This window comes from Trichechus manatus, unplaced genomic scaffold (assembly GCF_000243295.1).
Source record: "Trichechus manatus latirostris isolate Lorelei unplaced genomic scaffold, TriManLat1.0 scaffold00138, whole genome shotgun sequence".
Lineage (NCBI taxonomy): Eukaryota > Metazoa > Chordata > Mammalia > Sirenia > Trichechidae > Trichechus > Trichechus manatus.
Genome location: NW_004444074.1, coordinates 978,109 through 994,724, shown reverse-complemented (window position 1 = coordinate 994,724; position 16,616 = coordinate 978,109). Strand labels below are relative to the sequence as shown.

The following is a 16,616-nucleotide window of genomic DNA, read 5'->3' as shown; positions in this document are numbered from 1 at the left end:
CTGGGGGATTATTTGTGGACCCAGGAGCATCACTGGGGGTGGGCCACTGGGCTGAAGCTGGGCAGCTCTCTGAAGTCACATGGATTTCCCGGTTCATCATTTTCTCCCGCTCACAGTATGGCCATGAATGAAACAGCAAAATATTGAAATTAGAATCATCATTACAAGTTCTAACTAATCCTCAGTAAAGCAGAGTGGTTAAGGGAACAGGTTCTGGAGCAGACAAACAATGCAGTTCCAATGTTTGCCAGGTGTGTGGCTTTGGGCAAATTATAACCTCTTTAAGCCATAATGTCTTTGACTGTAAAGTGGTGTTCCCTTATTGCTGTGTAAGAAACCACCTCAAAACTTAGTAGCTGAAAACAACCCTTTTATTCTATCTCACAATTTTCTGGGTAAGGAATTCAGACAGGGCTTGGTTCGGCGATTCTTCTTTTCCACGTGGCATTGATTGGATCACTCAGCAGTATTTAGGCGGTGGCTGAGCTGGGCTGGAGGGTTCAAGATGGCTTCACTCTTAAGTCTGGCACTTTGACAAATCCAGCTGGGACCCTCTTTCCATGCAGTCTCAGGGCCTGTCCACGCGGTCTCTCCAAAAGGGTAGATGGACTTCTTGCATGGCAGCCCTCCAGGAGTGAGTGTTGCAAGACAAGAAGAGGAAGCTATCAGTCTCTTCAGGTCTGGGCCCAAGACTGGCACAGTGTCACTTCCGCCATATTCTACTGGTCAAGAAGTCTCAGAGCCTGTGATGGAAGGAGTGTCAAAGAATTTGGGGCCGGCTTTAGCCTGCCAAAATTGGGGATAAATATACTTATTTCTAGGGCTGTGTGGCTTAAATGAACTGTTGCATGCAGAGGCAGATTCACTGTGATGCTAATGAAACTTCAGCCACAGGGCTCCTTAACTGCATGGTCTCTTCCTGTCCTGGCACCTAATTTTGTATTCATAACTTTGCTCTTCTTTTTCTTAAAGAGGATCCACAAATTGGATAAGAATTAGGCCCCACAAAACATAGATCTGTTCCAAATTCATGTAAAAGTACTTATTTAGCACACGATCTGGCATACAGGGAGTGCTCATTGCAGGGCCCCGCCCTGCACTAGTGGCTGCTGCCTGGTCCCCTCTCCCTGCTGGAGGAGAAGGCGCCTCCTCTCATTCTGTCTTTTCTATATTTTAGGGAGAATTTCTTCTTCTTTTTAAAAAATGAAAGGGAAACATGCTGAGAATAATTTTATAATCACAAAACTGCCCTCCCAGTCAGCCCCTGTATCCACCCCCTGACCTCACCACCCACCAGGGAGATGGGCCTTACCCTGGGCATAGCGCCAAGTTCTTAGCTTGTCCCTCTAGAGACTCCAGAGGAAATTAGGCTGAAGAGAGGGAAGCCAGCAGGGGGAGGCAGCATTCCCAGTGCCCAGCTTGATCTAGGAGGCATTGAAATTCCAGGGCCGAAGTCCTGAGACAAAGATCATAATGAGACAGGAAGGTGGCATAGGAAGGAGCCCCATTTGCATGACAATAATTGAGCCAAGAATAGAAAGCTAGAGGGACACAAGGGTGAGGCTGGCAGCTGAGCTGGGCCAAACCTCGCAAATCAGACTACCCAGTTCTGCTCTGCAGGGGAGGTGGAGCCTGAGCCCTGTGCCACGCTTTGGCGGAGGGGGTGGTGGTGGAGGGAGTGGGGAGGACTTGGCCCCAGGGGATTGTGGGAACGCTAACCAGGCTGGACTTTGCCTTACTCCTCCTCTTGTGGCTAGGAGCTCGCCTTTGCTTGCCTTCTCCTTTGTGGGCTCTTGTGGCTGCAGAGCTGACTAACTGAGCATCATGGCTTTCCAGAAAGATCTCTATGATGCCATTGTGTTAGGGGCAGGCATCCAGGGTTGCTTCACTGCTTATCACCTGGCCAAACACGGGAAGAGTGTCCTTCTTCTGGAGCAGGTACTGTGTTACCTTTGCACTCCTGACCTTAAGGGCTGTCCTTCTCTCCTCCCTTAGAGAGGGGTTTCAAGAGCCAGCAGGTTATGGGACTACACCAAAGGGCCCAAGTCATCAGTTTAACTGCATGGTGTGTTTCATGACAATTCATAGATAGTTCCACCCTCCCTCAGAACCCGACTTGATCTGTAGGCACTTTCTTACTTTCACTGCCTCCCAGTTCCTGACCTTGACTAAGAAGTGTCCCAGGCAGGCCCTGTTCTCTTCTTTCTTGTGACCCAGTCTCTTCTCTATCAACTGACTGATCCAGCCCAGAAAAATATTAGTTCGCCTTTGGACAACCTTAACCTTTTGGTGACCCAGTTATTTTCTGCTTTGAATTTTTTGTTGATACCATGTGTTTTCATTTATGGAAACATGCTGAATTATTGCGTGCGTCTGAATTTTTGGTAGGTAGTATGGATTTTTTTTCTTGGCCCCTCCCACAAGTCTACCCAAAGTGTTTAGTGGTACATAGGAAGTACCACTAATTATACCCCAGAGTCCCCTCTGAAGTCTATTGGTACATATGTGTAACAAATAAAAATTTTCAAAATTTCTATTTTTCCTATAAAAAATTCAGACACCTCATACAATACCTTGTAAAAATAGCAATTTGTGGCACACGCCCGTTTCCTCAGCTTCAAACAGTCATAAAGGCCCCTGTCTTGCGGCAGCACACATTGTCAGTGGTACAGCAGCTTCCCAATAAACCCTAGAGGCTGAAAAATTCATGGCTGCTCTGTGTACTGCCGGACATGAAAGGGTTAAGTAAAGATAGATCTGCCTAGTAGCAAAGGATGATTTGTCAGCCTAGGAGGCTGGATTCTTCCCAGCATATTCCTGGCCTCACCCCAGAACCCAGCAGAGGTTTTTGTTTTTTTCTGCCACTTCTGGATAATAGCAGTGTCTTAGTCATCTAGTGCTGCTATAACAGAAATACCACAAGTGGATGGCTTTAACAAAGAGAAGTTTATTTCCTCACAGTAAAGTAGGCTAAAAGGCCAAATTCAGGGCATCAGCTGGGGGAAGGCTTTCTCTCTCTGTCGGCCTTCTCATCAATCTTTCCCCGGACGAGGAACTTCTCAGGCACAGGGACCCTGGGTCCAAAGGACACGCTCTGCTCCCGGCACTGCTTTCTTTCTGGTATGAGGTCCCCAACTCTCCGCTTGCTTCCCTTTCCTTTTATATCTTGTAAGATAAAAGGTGGTACAGGCCACACCCCAGGGAAACTCCTTTTACATTGGATCAGGGATGTGACCTTAGTAAAGGTGTTATAATCCCACCCTAATCCTCTTTGACATAAAATTATAATCACAAAATGGAGGACAAGCACATAATACTGGGAATCATGGCCCAGCCATACTGATACACATATTTTTGGGGCGACATAATTTAATCCATGACAAACAGCCTCCTTGTTTGATAAACAGAAAGTAAGACTGAGGCCTTGTTTTTCCTTTTGGAGAAGGTGCCCTCATGCAACGCAGTACACAGCAGCCATTGCAAATGTGATAAGTCCTGCGTATCTGCAGAGTCCTTCTGAGGATGAGTTCATGCAGTCCACCATCCAAGGGTTTCATAGTGGTCTCTCCCCCTCCATTCTGCCCGCAGCCCAACAGGCTGGTTATGGTTTACTCCGAATGAGCTGGACTGGTTAGAAAACCTTTTTCATTTCTCCATCAGTTTTCTCAAAGCCGGAGGAGTTCCTGGTTCAACTTCCTGGAAAACTCCCCCATCTTTTGCTAAATCCCAAAGTGGTTCTTTTGCCCTGAGTGATCTGAGGCCACAGAGAAATAAAGTCAGCATCAGTTTCCTTGTCCATAAAATGAGGGGGTTCCTTCTAGTTCTGGTGTTCTGTGAGTCTAAGTGAGGTGAGACTGCAGCAGGATACGTGAAGACTAGCTAACAAAGGGACTTCCTAATGCGAATGATGCCAGCGAAAAGGAAGCCTAAATTAGCGCTACTAAAGAACCATCCTGATAGCCAGATCAGTAAATTAGTCATAAAGGGAGAATTTGGAAAGATTGTACGTATACAAATATTTGATGAATAAGTGGTTCCTGGTTGACAGCATGAGATGAGATGGCTCCTCTTAGGGGAGGGGAGGCGAGGGGAGGGCACAGTGTCAGGAATAACAGCTTCAGCTGTCTCTTGTTCTCCACTCCCAGTTCTTTCTGCCGCACTCCCGAGGAAGCTCCCATGGACAGAGCCGGATTATCCGAAGGGCATACCCTGAAGACTTTTATACCCAGATGATGGATGAGTGCTACCAGATATGGGCCCAGCTGGAGCACGAGGCTGGAACCCAATTACACAGGTTTCCTTGTGGTCTGGGGGGAGGAGTTCATTGAACTCAGGGCCCTACACCTGGAGGCTCTTTTAGCGTGTGAGGTGGCAGTGCCATGAACACTTGAAACATGATGGGAAGGACGTAGGGCCTAGGGAAGGGCCGGCCACATCGAAACATTCTGCTCACTGTCATTATGATCACCCCACAAGTCCAGCTGGCTCTGAGTTCAGACTTTGTGTCCAAGGCTAGCAGAGGTTGAATTGGGAAAACGGCTGGAACGACACTGTGTGCAGATACCAGAGCTGGGCAGGCCCGCTTGGAATTGCTGGAGTTTGTACCTATAGTTCTATGGGACCATGAGGCTCTTTTAGGGTAGGGACTGAACTAGAGGAGAAGGCTGCTTTCTTAATTCTTTATATTCTTACTGGCATTGTAACTCTTTATGCTGGGTCTTCACCCTCATGTTGTTGTTAGTTGCTGTAGAGTTGGCTCCAACTCATGGCGACCTCATGTACAACAGAATGAAATGATGCCCAGTCCTGCACTATCTTCATGATTGTTGGTATGTTTGAGTCCAATATTGTAGCCATTGTGTCAATCCATCTCACTGAGAGTTCCCCTTGCCTTCACTGGCCCTCCACTTTACCAAACACGATGTCCTTTTCCAGTGATTGGTCCCTCCTCATCAAGAGTCCAAAATAAGCAAGCTGAAGTCTCGAACAATATTCTGTGATCCATAGGGTTTTCACTGGCTAATTTTTGGAAGTAGATCACCAGACCTTTCTTCCTAGTCTGTCTTAGTCTGGAAGCTCTGCTGTAACCTGTCCACTATAGGTGAGCCTGCTGGTATTTGAAATACTGGTGACAAAGCTTCCAGCATCATAGCAACACACAAGCCACCACAGTATGACAAACTGACAGATGGGTGGTAGGTCTATAGATCCATTTCATTCTGAAATTCCTTTCACAGGAACAAAATGGAGGTGCTCCTCAGGCTGGACTGCCTGCCAGGGAGTGAAACTGCAGCTATTTCCCTGTTGCCCCAAGACTCTAACTCTTAAGACTCCACCCTCAGTGACCTTTCAAACACTAGTGGGGAAGAAGGCACACAAATCCTGGTGCAATGGGGACCTTAACCATACCTCCCACCTTCTCTGTGGCTCTTAACTGAACCTCCTACAAAACTTTGGCTCTACCCTTCAGGGTGGCAGTTATTTTAATGGCCAGGAACCAAGAGGTTACTGTTCTGTTGCAAAAACACCATTAACTTAAGAACAAAGTGAAATCCATTATGCAAATACAGCCAGGGCAGCTAAATACAGATTTATTCCAACCAGAGGCAGCTCATGCACCCAGCACCCAAATAAAGAAGCATGTCTTGCTGAGGGGTGGCCTGGCAAAAGGACCCCTCTCTGTCAGCTGTCTGTGAATGCTGCTTGGGTATCCTGTGCTGAAAGAACTGCCCCATGCCTTAGAAGGCAAACTCTTTCTCAGCAGAGAATGAGGCAACTAAGAGGTTAGGTGAGTGCCTGGAATCTTTCAGAGGGAAGATGATTCTGGAGTCAGACAGGCTTGGGTTTGACTTTGTGTACTACATCTTAACAGCTGTGTGACCTTAGAAAAGTTTATCTTTCTGTTCTTATTTTTCCTCATAGGGCTTTATGAGGATTAAATGATACTTTTGTAAAATACTTGGCATAATGCCTAGTACCTTTCAATAAATGGTAGCTCCTTCCACCTATTCTGGGTCAGCTGTATCCTGTCTCCATTGAGAGATGGAAGAGGAAGGGCAGGGGGAGATAGATGAGAGGCAGCAACATGGACATCAAGGCAAATTGCTCAAGGAGAGAAGGAAAGAGACCCTTGGGTAGAAGATTCTCATAATCTCACAATTCTCTCAATCCTTCTCTTTGGCAGGGGGACAAGAATTTGGAAGGATCTTTGGAACCAGTCAGATCTGGCTCTAAATCTCAACTCCTAGCTGGGCAGTTTGGAGCAGAGGTTAAAAGCTGTTTAACTAAACTCTGTAAGGCTCGGTTTCTTTATCTGTAAAATAGGGGTAATACGTATTTCATGGGGTTGTTGTGAGGATAAGTATATAAAGGGCTTAGAACAGTATCTGACAAATAATAATAATCATAAGAGGAACATATATATAGTGTTTACAATATGGAACTAAGTTCTAAGTTCTTAACACATATTAACACATTTAACTCTCTCCACAACCTCATGAGAAGGGTGCTACTGAGTAATCAGGGTCTTAAACCATTAATATAAATCCCAGAATTACTATACTCTTAGTCTAGAACAGGGGTTGGCAAATTACTTTGCCATTGTAGCGTGAAAGCAGCTACAAACAATATATAAACAAATGGGCATAGCTTGTTCCAATAAAACTTTGTTTTTGTTAAAACCAAAAACCAAACCCCTTGCCGTTGAGTCGATTCCGACTCATAGCGACACTATAGGATGGAGTAGAACTGCCCTATAGAGTTTCCAAGGAGCTCCTGGTGGATTTGAACTGCCGACCTTTTGGTTAGTGGTGGATTTGAACTGCTGACCTTTTGGTTAGGGGTGGATTTGAACGGCTGACCTTTTGGTTAGCAGCCACTGCTCTTAACCACTACGCCACCAGGGTTTCCACTGTTGTTAGATGCCGTCAAATCGGTTCCAACTCATAACGACTCTGTGTACAACAGAACGAAACACTGCCCGGTCCTGAGCCATCCTCACAATTATTGTTATTTTTGAGCCCATTGTTGCAGCCACTGTGTCAATCCATTTTATTCAGGGTCTTCCTCTTTTTCGCTGACCCTCTCCTTTACCAAGCATGATGTCCTTCTCCAGGGACTGGTCCCTCCTGATAACATGTCCAAGGAACACGTTATCATGTTATGTGAGACAAAATCTCGCCATCCTTGCTTCTAAGGAGCATTCTGGCTGTACTTCTTCCAGGACAGATTTGTTGTTTTTTTTTTTTTTTTCTGGCAGTCCACGGTATATTCAGTATTCTTTGCCAACACCATAATTCAAAGGCATCAATTCTTCTTCAGTCTTCCTTATTCATTTTCCAGTTTTCTCATGCATATGAGGCGATCGACAACTTTATTTATGGATGATTAAAATTTGAATTTCATATGATTTTCACATATCACAAAATATTATTCTTCTTTTGATTTTTTACCAATCATTAAAAAACAAACAAACCATCTTGGCTTGCAGGACATATAAAAACCGGTGGCAGATCAAATTTGGCCACGTGTTATAGTTTGCTGACCCCTGATCTAGACGATACCACAAGTTGGTTACCTCGTCCATTCCCGTCTCCAAACAAAAGATTACTAATGTACATTTGAAGAGGGAAATATCATAGCCTCTGTTAAAAGATCATTCTGATACCTCATAGCCCCAATCATGAAAAATGAAGAGTAATATGGATATGCTTTGAAAAACCTTGAAGTGCTATACCAGTGCTAGACACTCTTCTTCTTTCATTATTAACAAGTCCTTTCTTACGTCTAACCTAATTTACTAAGGCACACTAATTCATTTGGTTCTTTTATTTAGTAGGGATACAGAACAGATACTTCTCATTCTCAGAATGGTACTTGAATACAGCTCCACCTTTGAGCCAAAAGCCATCCTAGTTCCTTTAGCTTTTGCGTCTAATTCTGATGTTCTAAATGAGTCATCATCTTTGCAGTTCTTACTTCTCTCCAGGTTCTTCCAGAAGAAGCAGCACAATACCATCATATAATTGATAGTTATGAGCGTACTTACTTAATGCTATTTGATGATGATCATTAAGGTGGGGAAGAGCCTTCAGGAGTTGGAAGTTAAGGTGTCCAATTCTTTCTATTCTGTTCTGCTGTTTCTTATGACAGTGGCATGCTAAACATGGGTAGCCTCAGAATATTTGCATATATGCTGGGAACAATGACACGTGTCAGATCACAAGGTCTGAATCTTTTGTGATGTGTACAGCCAGGACGCTTATACTAACAGCAAATCCCAGCTCTTTTGCCCATCTCTTTCCTGCCCCGCCTTCTCCCTTTGAGTCCTGCTATCTAGCTCCTGACCCAGGCTGCCCCTGCTTAGCTGACAATATAAGACAAGATCACAGCCGTAGGCAGTACAGCTGCTGGCAGAACCTGGTGGCCCCCTCCGCAGCTGCTGCTTCCTGTGTTTCCTGTGTCTGCGAAGTGTCTGGCTTGTCAGCCACATCCCCTCCCTGGAGCAATCTTTGTTAACCAATTCCACCTCGGCCCACTGAGCGGAAGATGAAAAGCAGAGAGCTTCTCCAAAACCAACAAAGACAGCAGCCATTACCAGGTCCCATTTGAGTCCCTTCCCCAAGGTGACTCTGAGAGCTGGCTTTGTCTGGCAATTTTAACCCATAGAGGGGAAAGCTGAAGCCTGGGATGGGAGGTGCCAGATGTAGGGAGTGCTCTCTTCTCCCTTTCTGTCCCCCCGCCACTCCCCAGTTCTTCCCCACTCCACTTTGCACTCTGTCCTGCTATAGTAACTAGTGGAAATGCCTGATCACCAACTAACTCCCTACATCACATCTGAGGCTTAAGCTGGGCCATAGAGGAGCCAACAAGGCCCTTGGGAGGAATCTTCAATTACCAGTTCCTATAGCTGGATCCAACTAGGGTTGGGAAAAAGGCATAGTTCATATGAAATGCTCTCCTCTCAGCTGACAGGTATTCAGGGAGTTGGGAGCTGCCATCTTTTCTAGCCATGGTAGCCTTAGTCCTCGTTTCCAGGTCTCTCTCTTCTTTCCAGCCCACCCTGACCAATCATTTCCTGGCCACTCTGGTCTCTTCTTTCCTGCAGATGCCCTTGTCCCTTCTTACCCTTCTTCTTCCCAAAAGTTGTAGCCTAGATCTGGGCAGAAAAAGGGGAGAGGGAGGCCCAGAGCACAGGGGTGAGAAATTGATGCAGAATGAGCAGTCTGTTTATTGGGATCTAAGAAAAGCCATTAAGAAAATAAGCACTTAAATGATTTTCAATCTGCCCATGGAAGTCATCTATCTTCATATTGGGGGGAAAACGCCTGTTTTCCAATCTCGGTCTTGATTGACTGATTTCCAATTCTCTAAGCATTTCCCACAGGAGCCTCTCACCTATCTCCCATAATAACAAGCCTTTGCATTTCCAGGCAGTGTTTTACATTTATTTCTGATTTGCTCATAATGGTCAAAAATCTCTCTCCAATTCAAGGCATTTCTCCAGCAGTGCACGGTTTCCCTCAGGCCAAATAGCTCAACTGTGATCCATGGAAAATGAGAATTTCCCAAACGCCTCTCTAGACTAGGGCAGGGTCCAGCATCACAAATTCAGATGGAAAATTTCCCACTGTTAGATCAATATCTGGGCTAAGAAATAAATGTCACAGGGGCAGAGAGCTGGAGCAAAATGATTACAATCGGCACAATGACTACATTCACCGGCAGAATCAGCTCGCTGATTACTGGTAGGGATGGGGAGCTCCTGCTTCATCCGACACAGGACCCCTTGGGCATTAGAACATCACTCAGCATTTCATAATTTGACAGATTTGCCTGTTGTCTTGGCATGAGTTCATTTTTTCCCATTTGGTACATCCCTGGAAGAGGAGTTGTTCTTCTTTCAAGGAAGGAAGGAAAGAAGGAAGGAGGCAAGTAGGGAAGAAGAAAGGGAAAGAAAGTAAATCTCAAATCTCAGAGTGTATGAGGGACCAAAGCTGGCTGGCATATTGCAGGCAGAGGTTAGAACATGTGCTTTGGAATCTCCAGGCCAGAGGTCTGACACTATGTCTGCCAGTTGAGGGTTAAGCCAGACCACTACCCAGGCCTGGCCCCGTTAGGTAAAAAGGATTCAAGAACATACACCTTGGTAATTTCTAAATGATCCTGTTGACCAAGAAGTTTACTAGGCAAGATTTCATTACCTGAGAACCAATTTGAAGTTCTTTTTGAGGCTACAGATAAAGACTGTCTGCTGACTTGTGGGGATTTCTACAGTATCTCTCGTCTGACAAGCTTTGAAGAGGCAGAAGGCTCTCGTTGCTATCTCACCAGCGGTGAATGCTGGGTAGGCGGGGGCCATGGCAAATGGATTGGGCATGCTGCGCGGCTCTGTGTACTGACACCGGCCCCAGGGCCCACTGTGTCCCTACCCCCTCCCAATCTTCTCTTTCATCCCTCCAACCAGATAATGTGGGATTTGGAAGCATGTAATATCCATGAGACTCCATTATAGGCTATTACGAGCTTTATATGCAATACCTGGGGGATGTACAGGCTGATGCTGGTCACTGCAGCTGCCGAAACCAAGAGAGACCACAGGAATGGTTCCAAGGATCAGGGTGGCTCTTCCATTGTTTAGATCAGTCCCCCCAGAAAGGGAGCTCTGGTCTCTTGTGACAGAGAGATGGAAAGCATTATAGAGAAACAGCTTTCATAGACTAAGAGAAGTAAGAAGCACAAACAGAGGGAGGCACAGGGAGAAACAAAATCATAGAATCACTGAATTTATTGCTGGATCTCTAAGAGACTATCCAACAGTGTTTCCACATGAGCATGCTATTGGCATTTGGGGTGAAGCCTTTTTGAGTATTTCAGGCTTAGCATCCCTGACCCCTGCCCACTAAATGTGAGTGGCAACCAACCCCAGGCATTGTGGCAACCCCAGGCATCGTGACAACAGAAAAATGGACCCCAACACATTTCCACATGCCTCTGGGAAGAGGGCAGTACCACCCCGTATGGAACCACCAACAGTTCAACAGGCATGTGCTACAGAAGAGGAATCTGGGGCCCAGAGGGGTAAGTAACCAGATGAAGGTCACACAGCCAGGACTAGAACAAGAGTCAGCTTTCCCAGTTATGGTGGCTTGTGTGTTGCTATGATGCTGGTAGCTACGCCACTGGTATTTCAAATAACAGTAGGGTTACCTATGGTGGACAGGTTTCAGCAGAGCTTCCAGACTAAGACAGACTAGGAAGAAAGGCTTGGTGATCTACTTCTTTTCCAAAATTAGCTAATGAAATCCCTATGGGTCACAACAGAATGTTGTCTGATTATCAGCAATCATGCAGATGGCACTGGACCGGGCAATGTTTCATTCTGTTATACACAGGGTTGCCATGAGTCAGAGCTGACACAGTGGCAACTAACAACAACAACATCAGTTTCCTAGGGCTGCCATAACAAAATACCACAAATTGGGTGGCTTATAAAAACAGAAATTTATTGTCTTGCAGTTCTGGAGGCTAGTCCAAATTCAGGGTATTGGTAGGGCCATATTCTCTCAGAAAGTTCTAAGGGGAAGATCCGTTTTTATCTTTCCTGGCTTCCGGTAGCCCCAGGCATTCCTTGGCTTGTAGCTGCAACGTAAGTCATAACTCACACGGCTCTTTTCCCTGTTTGTCTCTCTGTGTCTTTTCTCCCTTTATAAGGACACCATTTAGAATGGATTAGGACCCATCCTGCTCCAGTATAACCTCATATTAACTTAACTGATAACATCTTCAAAGACCCTAATTCCAAACAAGGTCACATTCACAGGTACCAGGGGACAGGACTTCAACAACGTATCTTTTTGGAGGACACAGTTCAACCCATAACAGGACTGTTTGCACAAAATGGAAAAGCCCCTGAGAAGGAATTGAGAGACAGAGCTAGACACACAGGAAGAGACAAAACATAATATGACAAAAAAAAAAAAAAAAAAGGAAAGGGGAAAGAAACAGAGTAGGAGGTAGAGTGGGGAGGAGAAAGGATACAGAATAGAGAGATCAAAATAGTGAATAGGGTCGGGGGAAGGCAGAAGAGGAAGAAATCTTATCAAACTGACTGAACACCTACTACTTTCAAGGTGCGGAAGAGAAGAGAGGACTTAGGGTCTCTGCCCCCAGGGAGCTATTCTTGAGGCTGGAGGATGGAGGGACAAACAAACCAATAGTTAGAGCCAAGGGCAGACTTGGGAATGGGCGGAAACAAGCTCTACAATACTGGGGCTCTTACAACAGGATCTGGATGACTTTACTTGTTCTTTGAACATGGGGCTATGGTTCGCCTCCATGCCCATGCCTGAACCAGAGGCCCTGCTGAAGAATGAGAACAAATGGCCCAAGGCCCTGACACATACCTTCACCCAGATGTCCCTTTTCTTCACAGGCAGACTGGACTACTGCTTCTGGGAAAGAAGGAGCACCCAGAATTTCAGACCATCCAGGCCACTCTGTCCAGGCAAGGGGTGGAACACCAGCTTCTTCCATCTGAGGAACTGAAGCAATGTTTCCCAAATATTCGGCTGACCGGGGGAGAAGCGGGGCTCTTGGACAAGTCTGGAGGAGTGCTGCACGCAGACAAGGCCCTCAAAGCCCTCCAGGCACTATCATACAGCATTAGGGGCAATGCGTCTCCCTGTTCTGGGCATCTGGATTCTAATCAGCCATCCCTGGGCCCCCACTTGAATGACAGCCTTGCTGGCCTCAGTACTGACCCTTTGGTCTGGGCAGTTTTATACAACCTGCTAACCCAGTTGCTGTCAAGTTGATTCCAACTCATAATGACCCACGTGTGTCAGAGTAGAACTGTGCTCCATAGGGTTTTCAATGGCTGATTTTTTCAGAAATAGATCGCCAGGCCTTTCTTCTAAGGTACCTCTGGGTAGATTTGAATCTCCAGCATTTCGGTTAGCAGCCAAGCACGTAAACCGATTGCACCACCCAGGGACTCCACACCTTCTGCTAGGCCTTGTCAATGTAGGAGAGGAGGTCCAGATTCCGCTTCTGTTTTCTATCCTGAGAAGGATTCTGTCCACACGAGTGAACCACATACACAACTAATTTGCCTCTCCCCCTCCCTGCCCTTTCAGTATGCAGTTCGACAGCTGGGAGGCATACTGCATGATGGAGAGAAGGTGACGGAGATAAAACCAGGGCTCCCAGTCACGGTAAAAACCACCTCCAGGAGCTACCAAGCCAAGAGTGTGGTCATCACAGCAGGTCCTTGGACCAACCGGCTCCTCAGTCCCTTGGGAATTCAGTTACCTCTCCAGGTAAGGCTGAGTGAAAGCCTGTGAGCTGGTACTTAAGAGAAGAGGCCTTGGAAATAAATGGACTCAGGTTTGAGTCCTGAATCTGCCACTTACTATTGGACGACCTTGGGCAAATTAGTTCACCTTCTGAGCCTCAGTTTTATCATCTTTAAAATGGGGGATAATAGCTACCTCATAAAGCTGTTAGAGAATTAAATTATGTGATGTATATAAAGCTCTAAGGAGACAGCCTAGCCTATAGTAAAAAAAAGAAAAACCGGTTGCCATTAAGTCAATTCTGACTCGTGGCGGCCCCACATGTGTCAGAGTAGAACTGTGCTCCATAGGGTTTTCAATGACTGGTTTTCCCAGAAGTAGATTGCCAGGCCTTTCTTCTGAGGCACCTCTAGGTGAACTAGAACCTCAAGCCTTTTGGTTAGCAGCTGAGCTCATTAACTGACTGTACCACCCAGGGACTCTGGCCTATAATAAGTGCTCAATAAGTGTGAATTGTTATTAACTCCTGGAGAAAGAGAAGTAGGGCCAAGGCAGAGTTATGGGAGAAGAGTAAGAATGGGGGAAGAGAGAGATTAGGAGACTTTTGTGCATCGTAACATGAAACATGTAACATGTGGATGACATGAGAATTGGATGAAGTAAGGATGTATGAGTTAAGGTGGGCATTCAGGCTTATATTAAAGAGCTGCAGTACCTTAGGAGAAACGACATTCCCTGTCTAGAGAATTCCATGGCTTTCCCTCTTCATTTCCCACTTCCTCTCCCTGTTCCAAGACCCTGCGGATCAACGTGTGTTACTGGCGTGAGAAAGTTCCTGGGAGCTATGGTGTGTCCCAGGCCTTTCCATGCTTCCTGAGCCTGGGCCTGGACCTGGCTCCCCACCACATCTACGGGCTGCCGGCAGGAGAGTACCCAGGGCTGGTGAAGGTGAGCAGAAAGGCCAAGAGAAGGCTAATAGGGTGCCCATGCAGGCGTGGGGCAGCTGGTCTAACTTTCCTCTCAACAGAGTCCCTCAGATCATGGTGGGCGGCAGCAGAAGCATACTCCACTATTCACTGTTTGTAGTGCAAGACACTCAGATGTCCTGAGTCCTGGCAAAGGAAGCCCTCCCTTTGAGGATCTCACATTCCTAAACACTGCTGCAAACATAGGGTCAGTGGGGGGAATGGACAGTGAGGCAACCTCATGTGGCACCAAACAGCATCCTTCAGAATTGGGGAAGGCTGGGATGATGGATGGGGGACACTGTGTGCAAACCTGCCTAGGTCCTTGGCTGGGTGGGTTTGCACAGAAGGCCAGCCTCACTGTTCACACTGCTCTGATTGGAAGCCAGGTCTGCTATCACCACGGCAACGATGCAGATCCCGAGGAGCGGGACTGCCCCTCTGCATTCTCTGATAACCAAGACGTCCAGATCCTGTGCCGCTTTGTCCGAGATCACTTACCTGACCTAGGACCCACACCTGCCATTATGGAGCACTGCATGTACACGGTAAGGGGTCTGGGCAGCCTCTCCAGGCCCCCTCACAGCTCTGGAGAACAGCGGGGAGGGAGACAGACAGACCTTGTGTTGGTCAGGCTGGACTCTATTTGGCCCCTGACAGAGTACATGACTTTAAACAAACTAGCTAATTTCTGAGGGTCTCTTCACCTCTACCAGAGGGGGCCCATTAGGGATTATTCATATTCTTTTTCATTAGGAAACTAGGCTTATGCCTGGCAATCCTTCACTGCATTTCCCAGAAGAGCTCTAAAAGATTTTTTGGCAAGATGTGCCCGTTAAACGGGCCTTAGGGAAAGAGAAGAGACAGATGTCACCAGGGCCTAAGGCATCTTGGCTAAAGCTAGTTTACAAGCATTAACTGAGCACCTACTGTGTTCATAGCTCTGTATGAGAAGAGAGGCAGATGGACAAATGAGAAAGACTGGCAAACCCAGAGGGGGCGCTGGCATGCAGAGAGCATTCCTGGGCCCCATTCTCATTTTTTCTGGAAAGAAATGCAGCCCAGTCCCCTCCCTTCAGAGCCTGCAGTCCTTCCTTCTCCCTCTATCCTCAAAGGACACAGGTGTGATTGCTTCTTTCTAGAACACCCCTGACAAGCACTTCATTCTTGATCGCCATCCAAAGTACGACAACATTGTCATCGGGGCTGGATTCTCTGGTGAGCCCGAGGAGGGGGAGATGGGGCGCCTTACAGCTGATCTACCTTGGTGTCGGCAAAGTGGTATTTTCCATGCTCTTAGCTGGACAGACAGGTCCTGAAACCTAGACACTGAGTGCGTGAGGGAGCTGGACAGTCAGAGAAGATGGGGTATTCATGGTGGGAGGCAGCTTCGGGCTTTGGGACGCGACCAAGAGGAGAGTTACTCCTATCTGGTAAAGAGGAGACTTCCAAGTAGTCCAGCCTCTTTGTCTCTGAAGGTGTGTGACAGCCTCCTTTCCTCTTCCCAGGGCATGGATTCAAGCTGTCCCCTGTTGTGGGGAAGATCTTGTATGAATTAAGCATGAAATTAACGCCATCTTACGACTTGACACCTTTTCGAATCAGCCGCTTCCCTGGCCTTGGCAAAGCTCACCTTTGACCCCTGGCCAGTAGCCTCTCTTCTGTGCACTAGATCTGGGAATAAAACTCTATGCTGGGGAGGAGTTCTCAGATGGAGGAAGTGGCCGCAAGATGTTATCCTTTTCTTCTGCCTCTCTTGAGTCCAACACTTGATGACTGAGTCCCCTCCTTTCCCTGGCCAGCTCCCCAATCCTACTACTTTCTTGCCCCTAGATGGTTGATCAGATATTTTATAATCACAGAACAGCAAGGATCTCTGAGATGAATGTCTCAGTAGGAAGAGGGCATAAGGACTGGCTCAGGAGACCAAGGCAGTTGTTAAAATTCTCTTCCCTGAGGCTTAATGCACTTGGGATGAATTTGACTAAATCTACCCAGGGGAAGGTAAACAGGATAATTTCTAGTAGATCATTGGTGCCCTTGAAGCCCCTTTTCCTAAAACTAGAGCCACCCTCCATCACAAACTCCCATAATATCTGACTCATCTTAAAAAAGCCACTGCCATCAAGTCAATTCTAGCTCATAGCAACCCTCTAGGACAGAGCAGAACTGCCCCATAGGGTTTCCAAGGAGCGCTGGTGGATTCAAACTGCCAACCTTTTGGTTAGCAGCCAAGCTCTTAACCACTGTGCAACCAGGGCTCCTGACTCATCTTAAGTGCATAATAAATCTTTGCTGAATGAAATTTGTTGAACAAACAAATGAATAAATAATGCATTGCATTAAAGTCTGTGGT

General features: G+C 46.6%; 1 protein-coding gene across 1 annotated transcript; it reads left to right on the top strand.

Moving 5' to 3' along the window:
• Positions 1 to 1,824: 1,824 nt before the first annotated feature.
• PIPOX (pipecolic acid and sarcosine oxidase) lies at positions 1,825 to 16,380 on the top strand. Its single transcript, XM_004385353.2, has 8 exons — positions 1,825 to 1,938; positions 4,146 to 4,294; positions 12,434 to 12,647; positions 13,137 to 13,319; positions 14,091 to 14,243; positions 14,650 to 14,808; positions 15,403 to 15,478; positions 15,769 to 16,380. Exons 1-8 carry the CDS (start codon positions 1,825 to 1,827, stop codon positions 15,897 to 15,899), a joined length of 1,179 nt encoding a protein of 392 aa, XP_004385410.1. The 3' UTR covers positions 15,900 to 16,380.
• The last annotated feature ends 236 nt before the right edge of the window (positions 16,381 to 16,616 follow it).

Excerpts from the sequence above, each read along its gene's own strand:
- PIPOX (XM_004385353.2), top strand. The coding sequence starts at position 1,825 with ATGGCTTTCCAGAAAGATCTCTATGATGCCATTGTGTTAGGGGCAGGC. Across the intron at positions 14,809-15,402 it reads TGGAGCACTGCATGTACACG|AACACCCCTGACAAGCACTT; the intron begins GTAAGGGGTCTG and ends GCTTCTTTCTAG. Across the intron at positions 15,479-15,768 it reads CATCGGGGCTGGATTCTCTG|GGCATGGATTCAAGCTGTCC; the intron begins GTGAGCCCGAGG and ends TCCTCTTCCCAG.